This window comes from Alosa alosa, chromosome 11 (assembly GCF_017589495.1).
Source record: "Alosa alosa isolate M-15738 ecotype Scorff River chromosome 11, AALO_Geno_1.1, whole genome shotgun sequence".
NCBI lineage: Eukaryota > Metazoa > Chordata > Actinopteri > Clupeiformes > Clupeidae > Alosa > Alosa alosa.
In genome coordinates this window covers 28,041,575-28,049,074 of record NC_063199.1, presented here as the reverse complement: position 1 = coordinate 28,049,074, position 7,500 = coordinate 28,041,575, and the positions used below count along the sequence as shown (strand labels likewise).

Sequence of the window (7,500 nt, the reverse complement as noted above, 5' to 3'; positions counted from 1 at the left end):
TAGGAAAAATGTGGCCATGGGAAGTGATTGAGCACTGCTCCCCTATGACCACATCCACAGCTGAAGTGCCCTTGAGCAAGGCACCTAACCTCTCACTGCTCCCCGAGCACCGCTGTAGCAAGGCAGTTCACTGCTCCGGGTTAGTGTGTGCTTCACCTCACTGTGTGTACTCTGTGTGCTTCACTAATTCACGGATGGGATAAATGCAGAGACCAAATTCCTTGTCTACGCAAGTATACTTGGCATGTTATTTTTTTAAGATTGTAAATGATGGCTGCGATGCTAATCTAGTGTCAGCTGGTAGCTTGTATAAAGGCCCCATAGGTTCAGTTTACCAAGATCATCCATTAATGCACAGCCAATCTCTAGAGGTCTCGTGACCTACTGAATGCATGAAAATGACCATGTGTTGACGAGGTGTGATTGATGGAGCGGATGCCGGGTGTTGATCTCTCATATCAAACATCCTGTCTCACCCCTGCAGACCCCTCACTTCCTCCAACAACCAGGAGATGTCGGACGTGACCTTCCTGGTGGACGGGAAGCCCTTCTACGCCCACAGAGTCCTGCTCATCACCGCCTCTGACAGGTGAGCCTGAGCCTCAGGAGCCAGGAAAGGTGACGAATGCGGTCACATGACAGACCATTCATGAGGCTAATTGGGGGTACAGCGCCCATGCCATAATTTGGGTCTATTGTCCTCCGATTATAGGCATAAAAAAAATCATGAGGCTAATTAAAACACCAAAAATCCAGTGAATTCAAATAAGTTACCTGTTACATTAATTACACCACAATCCATAACTGAAAAGTACTGATATTGGACGATGTTGGTAACTTTTCACACACACACACACACACACACACACACACACACACACACAATACTAACCTTGCCTCTTTCCTTCATAGGTTCAAGTCTCTGCTGGGCCAGAATGGATCTGACGGATCTCAAAGCAAGGACATCGAGATCAGTGATGTTAAATATAACATTTTCCAGGTAGGAAGCCAGTGGTGTAGATTCTCTACTCAACCTACCATTACAAGCCCTTCAGGCGACAGCATCTCTTCACCACAGCTGAAACGCTGATGTCAGGTCTCTCGCCTTGTTTCCATCTGTTAGATGATGATGTCTTATCTGTACTGTGGCGGGACAGAGGCGCTAAAGACAAACGTGTCAGACGTGCTCGAGGTAAGAGACGGATGCGAATGGACACACTACTCCATTAGACTTTTTAATATGTGACTTATATGACTTTCTAGTATGTGCCAAAGCCTTATCAATAACAGAACCAAGTGAACTACTTACAGAATTCATTGATGTGCCTTTCTGGTTCTTAAGCTCCGTTGATTGTGTAGTGGGAGCTACAATAACTCTGAACTAAGAACTAAGAAACAGCAAATGTGAAATATTTCATAACTGTTTTCCAAGATTGCATGCAGCAAAGGTCATGTTACGAAGCCTTGCCAATTTAATCAGAAGTTGCAAAACAGAGTTTGTGATGGAAAGTAAAATTGCACTTGCAAAAGTAATAAGCAGAGTGAATGAAATCCGAACTAGCAGAATGACTTGTTATTGTTGTGTGTGTGTGTGTGTGTGTGTGTGTGTGTGTGTGTGTGTGTGTGTGTGTGTGTGTGTGTGTGTGTGTGTGTGTGTGTGTTTGTGTGTGTGTGTGTGTGCTCTCTTGTAGCTGCTGTCCGCGTCCAGCCTTTTCCAGTTGGGGGCGCTTCAGAGGCACTGTGAGATCGTCTGCGCTCAGAACATCAGTCTGGAGAACGCCGTCAACATCTACCGCACTGCCAAGGTAAACATGCCCCAGCAACAGGCCCACTCCTGCCCCGTCCTGCCCCCTTAACCCTCCCCCCCGCCCAGGCTACCCCCAGGGTCTGGGAGACCACACAACTATCTCAGCATCTGATGGGAGAAAGCCAAGGACGACTTGGCTGCTCCAAAGGACTCTCGCTGTTTGGCAAAACAAGCCCAGAGGATCCCAACAAGCACAAACACAGAAGGGGAATAGGGGAATGCTTCATCACTCCTGAATGATAAAGCCCATGATCTCCCCAACATCCTGCTACCCTGGTAGAGGGATCATGATCACTCAGCCGGCACTAGCAGCATGGCGCTAAAGTATTCATTTTAAGTGTCTCAGATTTTATTTTATTAAAAGTTGGTAGAAAATGAACATTCCAACATGTTCAGGTCTTACACAGAATTCCTCTGTCTGGTGTGTAGTTCTATTTTATTTGATGTGTGCTTAAATGTACACAGTCCATACAGATAAGGCATGGTATGCAGACACATAGTGATAGTGTGTATTTCACCTGCCCCCAGGATAGTATGTGTTTGCCAAGCACACATGCTGAGTCTGTGCATGTCAAGCGTGTGTGCAGATCTAAAGGTTTCATGTCAGACCCACACCATGCTGTGTGCGTTCAGTAGGTGAAATGTTCAGTATGCTGAGTCTGTGCATGTCAAGCGTGTGTGCAGATCTAAAGGTTTCATGTCACAGATCCACGCCATGCTGTGTGCGTTCAGTAGGTGAAATGTTCAGTACGAAGCACTGGAGTCTCTATGAGGGTGGGGTATATAGTCCAAGACTGAGAATTTGTGTGTGTGTAAAATCAGTGGTGTTCTCTGGCATACAGAGCATGTGTGTGTGTGTTTTTTCAAGTACATTGAGCTTTGATGAGTAGTTACTTAAATCACAAGACTAAATGATAGGTGTGATGTTCATGTTGTGTCATCCGGTAGCTTGTATTAAGGCGCCATAGGTTTAGTTTTTCCGATCCCAATGTCAACAGATCTTGGGACAAATTATCAGCATACAGGGTGTGTGTGTGTGTGTGGAAGGTCTTTTGAAGCACACTGAACATATTGAACATCTCTTTGTGTGTGTGTGTGTGTGTGTGTAATGTGTCTTTTGAAGCACACTGAACATATTGAACATCTCTGTGTGTGTGTGTGTGTGTGTGTGTGTGTGTGTGTGTGTGTGTGTGTGTGTGTGTGTGTGTGTGTGTGTGTGTGTGTGTCTGTGTGTGTTGTGCAGGCTCATGGTGCGATGGAGCTCAGTGCCTACTGCGAGGGCTTCTTCCTGCAGCACATGCCGGGGCTGATGGAGCGGGAGGCCTTCAGGGGGCTGCTGCTGCTGGGGCCTGGCCCTGGGGTCACGGGAGGGAGTCGCTGGGGGTCAGGGCGGGAGAACCCGATGGACGAGATGGAGGCCCTCCTGGCCCGCAGGCTGCGCTCGCTTTATGTCACCTCCAGAGTGTGAGGATGAGGAGGAGGAGGACAGGGATGAAGGACTTAAGAGAAGATGACTGTGAGAGGCTTGGTACCCCCCCCCCCTGAGTCACTATGCATCACTTGGCGAGTATGAAGAAGGAGATCTAGCCTGTGAGTGGCTTAGCCCCGACCCATTCCCTTCCCTGCCTTAGAGTCATTTCCGTGTGTGGACAAGATATCCTTCACCTCTCCCCCCTAAACCTAAAAGCTTTCACAGCTGGAGATGGAAGGACAAAGGATAGGTAAGGGATGTGAAGAGAATTTGTGAAATATGCTAAACTGATCACAACTGCCCCCCGGTGGTCGTGATGAGAAGGACAGACTGGAAGATGGAACAGCTGTCTGAGGGCTGCTGCTGATGTGGACTTTCGTGCTTGAACCCCCTTAGCTGGTACGGGGGAAGGACAGCCATCCTTACGGACTTCAGAAAGAGACTGTGGTTTCTGGACGGCGTAGAAAGCAAAGCATTGCAAACATGTTTTCCTCTTCCTATAGTTATTTTATTCTAAGCTATAACAATAATAACCTTTAACAGAGAATGCCATTGACATTTTCTATTTAAAGAAAATATGTGAGATTTATTTAATTTTTGTTTTTATTTTGCTTAATGCCTAGCAAATAAAAATAACATAAAACCCAGTGTTTTGCTTGGTGTACTTTTTCGAAATACATGATAGCCAGTTGTTTTGATGTGTACTTTTTTTGAAAAAGACTGTTAAATTCCTGTTGGCTGCTTTGTATAACAATAGGCTTCATGCCATAATAAAAACAATGGTCATGCTAAGACCAGATATACGTTACAAGAGTGAGTGAGTGTGTAAGTCCAGCTTTGAGCCACATGTACTTACTGTGCGCAGTAGGGGATGAAGAGGAGGTGGTAGAAGACTCAATCCTACATCAGGCTGTTCAAGGGTGCGTTTCCCAAAACCATAGTTGCTAACCTGTTAGCAACTTAGTTGGTTGGCAATGGGAAATTGCATTGCAACCAACAAAGTTGCTAACTTACTTAGCGACTATGGTTTTGGGAAACGCGCCCCAGGGAAGTAAGACTGCAGTCCTTCACTTCATCAACTCTGCTATTACATCATTACATAAACAAGGACATTTTCTGTTCTGTTTCAAGGAAGTTACTGTTCCTCCGAGGTGGTTTACTTTCCCATACTTTTCTTTATTTCTTAATGCAGGAAGTCCCTCCCCAGAATTCCTTTGTTCCCTCTTTGTCACCACATACAATTCCAGAGAGAAGCAGCTTTGAGCTCAGCAAAAACCACTAAAGTCACACACTGACATCACATGGACGAGATACAGATATATAGCCCCATCTGCTGGTTAAAATTCATATTGCAGGGGGAAACCCTATAATTTCAATCTTACCGATCAAGGTGGACCAATTGTTATTCAGGTAATAGTGCTCCAATGAATATGTTTTTAATGACTCCATGATTGCACCACCGGAGAAGTATTAAAGCAGCTGCCAGGGGGTTTGTAACAATTGTGCCACCACCTGAAACCACTTGAACAGAGAGAGATAGAGAGAGAGCAGAAAGAGCAAGCGACACACATGCCTAGTAACTGGATGAGTTTATTTGTTTTCGCACTGAAGTTGCTCACAGTTATGTTACAAGGGGATTACATTTGCACTCTCCTGCTCTGTTTGATCTGTCTGTGTGTGTGAGTGTTTCTGTGTGTGTGTGTGTGTGTGTATGTATGTGTGTGTGCGCGTGTGTGTGTGTGTGCGGGTGTTTTCCTTTACATCCGATGTGATCTGTTAAGCTTTTTCTATTGTATAAAATAGGAAGGTTAACAACAGGTATTGCTTTGATTCTTTTTGACAAAAAAGATCTCTCCCACTTCTTCCACTGGGATGGTGTGAACAGTGGAATAACCAGGCCTTTCTCTACAAGCTTTGGAAAAGGAGGAAGCGACTAAAAACATTGTGCACAAGTTTTTCGAGAAAGACAGGGAAAGCGAGGAAAGATAGAGAAACAGAAAGATAAAAGAGGACAAAGTAGGAAAGGCCAAAAAAGTCTCTATATCTCTTTTTAAATAAAGAGGGAGAACTACCAAGGGCTAAGAGTGTGTGTTTTTTTCAAACAGTTACACTAACGCCATGCAAAGAAAAGCCCATGTTAGACATGCATACAGCAATACTAGGCAAAAGCTGAGAGCAGGAATCCCCTTCCTAGTTCAGACGTTCAAATTTGTTCTATTTACAAGTGAACTGATTCAAGAGTAGCTTTTGTCTCAATCCATCGTACACGCACAATGATATGAAACTGACAAATATCAAGAGAAGATCAGTTCCTCCAAAGAGGCTAGTCTACATTCTTAAATTACTGGTAAATTCTTATTTTTTTTTAAACATATACTACATTTTTTTAACCTTTGATGCTAGGAGTGAACGTAATATTTGTCAATGGTCACATAATTCTGTTAAAATAGGACAAAGAAAGTTTTTTTTTTTTTCTCAAAATGAACAAAACGTGCCCCGATACAAACACTTAAGGAGGTAAATAAATAACATTCAATTCCTCTAACAGTTGTCTTTCGTTTACATAGCCATGTGGTATAATAAATTAGGTAATGGAAAAAAAAGGAATAAATAAGGAACAGTACAAAAATATCCACAATTGCATTTAACGCTGGTTTCCCAATTCCTACTGCATAAATCAAGACAATTTAAAAAAAAATCTGATAGGAACGAAAATATACAACTAAGATTTGAACATTTTTTTTGTAACGTAATACCAACACTAAAAATGATGATCTCTCTTTATAATTTAAACAATCTCTCTTTATAATTTAAACAAACAAAACAAAATACAGAAAAAAAGATGTCTGGCAAATAGGTTATAAATCTGGTCCTACACCATCACTATGTAGTCTGTTACATCTAGACATCTTCTGTTTACTTTGTTTCACATAAGAAATGGATTCAGTCTGTACAACAGATCAGATCATTCTTCGTTTATCATCCACCCCCCCCCCCCCCCACCCCCCCCCCCCCCCCCACCCCCACCATCAGATAAGGATTCCAGTCCTTTTGCAGCAATGGTACCGAGTCTTTCATAATGAACATTATGAAAAAAAAAGAGAACAACAAAAAACGTTTACATTTAAAAATGAAACGATACAATCCATAAATGCGCCACACTCCTCCATAAGACTCCTTAATAAGACGCCTGTTTTACATCCGGGCCTCTTTGCTCCTCTTTATGAGTCTTTTTCTTGTTTTTTTAGTACATCCCAGAGCTGTATGTGTGCATTTGTATGTTTGCCTGTGTGTACCAGTGTGTGTGTGTGTGTGTGTGAAAAGTGTAAGTGTGTATCGGTGTGTGCGTGCATATTTGTGTGTGTGTGTGTGTGTGTGTGTGTGTGTGTGCGCCAGGCAATCAATATATGTGTGTGTGTTTGTGTGTGTGTGTGTGTGTGTGTGTTGTGTGTGTGTGTGTTTGAGAGGGAAATGACTGGATGAGGAACAAAAGGCTCTATTTCAAGATCTTGCGGGTTTAATCTTTGTTCTGATGGGGAAATTCTTGGTAACGAAGGTGTGTGCAGGACAGGTATACATGTGAATGTGTTGATCTGTGTTAGAGCATGTGAACGTGTGTCCATGTGTGTGTGTGTGTGTGTGTGACGCAAGGGAGATGAAGAGGGGCGTATTTTCCATAATTTTGGAGCGAGTGTAGGGAGGAATAGGAGGACGAGGAGGATGAGGAAGAGGAGGAGATCGTTTGGAGGGACGGGGTGTGAGAGTTGGGATGAAGTGTCCATTTCCGTGGTTACACGCACACGCTCACTGGCCATGGAAAGCGCCCTCGGTCAGTAAGAGTCCATCTCCCCCCGGTGGACGCAGTGAGCAGGAGGAGGAGGGGCAGAAGGATGAGGATGGAGGACGAGACCGAGAGGGACTTTAATACGTTTTCTGGATAATTCCTGGCAGTAGAAACAAGTCAGGTCATCACCAAGGAAACAAGTCAGGTCATCACCAAGGAAACAAGTCAGGTCATCACCAAGGAGAGCAAAAATAGGAAGAGAAAGAAAACGTGAAAGACATAAAAACACCAGGAGGGGGGGTTACCAGGGGAGTATGAGGGGGGGGGTTACCAGGGGGCAACGACAGGAGGTTGGGGAGGGGTTACCAGGCAGGACAGGAGGGTGGGGGAGGGGACCAGGGGGGAGGAGGACAGGGGGGTTGGGGGTTACCAGGGAGG

The 7,500-nt window shown here is 44.3% G+C and overlaps 2 protein-coding genes across 3 annotated transcripts in view; one reads left to right on the top strand and one right to left on the bottom strand.

Moving 5' to 3' along the window:
• abtb2b (ankyrin repeat and BTB (POZ) domain containing 2b) overlaps positions 1 to 3,343 on the top strand; it is a 62,519-nt gene extending 59,176 nt beyond the window's left edge. Inside the window, exons 14-18 of one of the 2 annotated variants that reach the window (XM_048257743.1) lie at positions 485 to 589; positions 913 to 1,000; positions 1,124 to 1,192; positions 1,692 to 1,805; positions 3,051 to 3,343. In XM_048257743.1, the coding sequence (XP_048113700.1) occupies positions 485 to 589; positions 913 to 1,000; positions 1,124 to 1,192; positions 1,692 to 1,805; positions 3,051 to 3,275 (601 nt within the window). In that variant the 3' untranslated portion in view covers positions 3,276 to 3,343. Of the gene's footprint in view, positions 1 to 484; positions 590 to 912; positions 1,001 to 1,123; positions 1,193 to 1,691; positions 1,806 to 3,050 lie in introns of those variants that run through there. The other variant, XR_007195114.1, reaches the window with a different exon arrangement.
• A 3,290-nt stretch (positions 3,344 to 6,633) lies between these two features.
• Positions 6,634 to 7,500, bottom strand: part of brsk2a (BR serine/threonine kinase 2a) — a 201,912-nt gene continuing 201,045 nt past the window's right edge. The window contains exon 20 of the mRNA XM_048257460.1: positions 6,634 to 7,222. Within this exon, the coding sequence (XP_048113417.1) occupies positions 7,200 to 7,222 (23 nt within the window). The 3' untranslated portion in view covers positions 6,634 to 7,199. The remainder of the gene's footprint in view (positions 7,223 to 7,500) is intronic.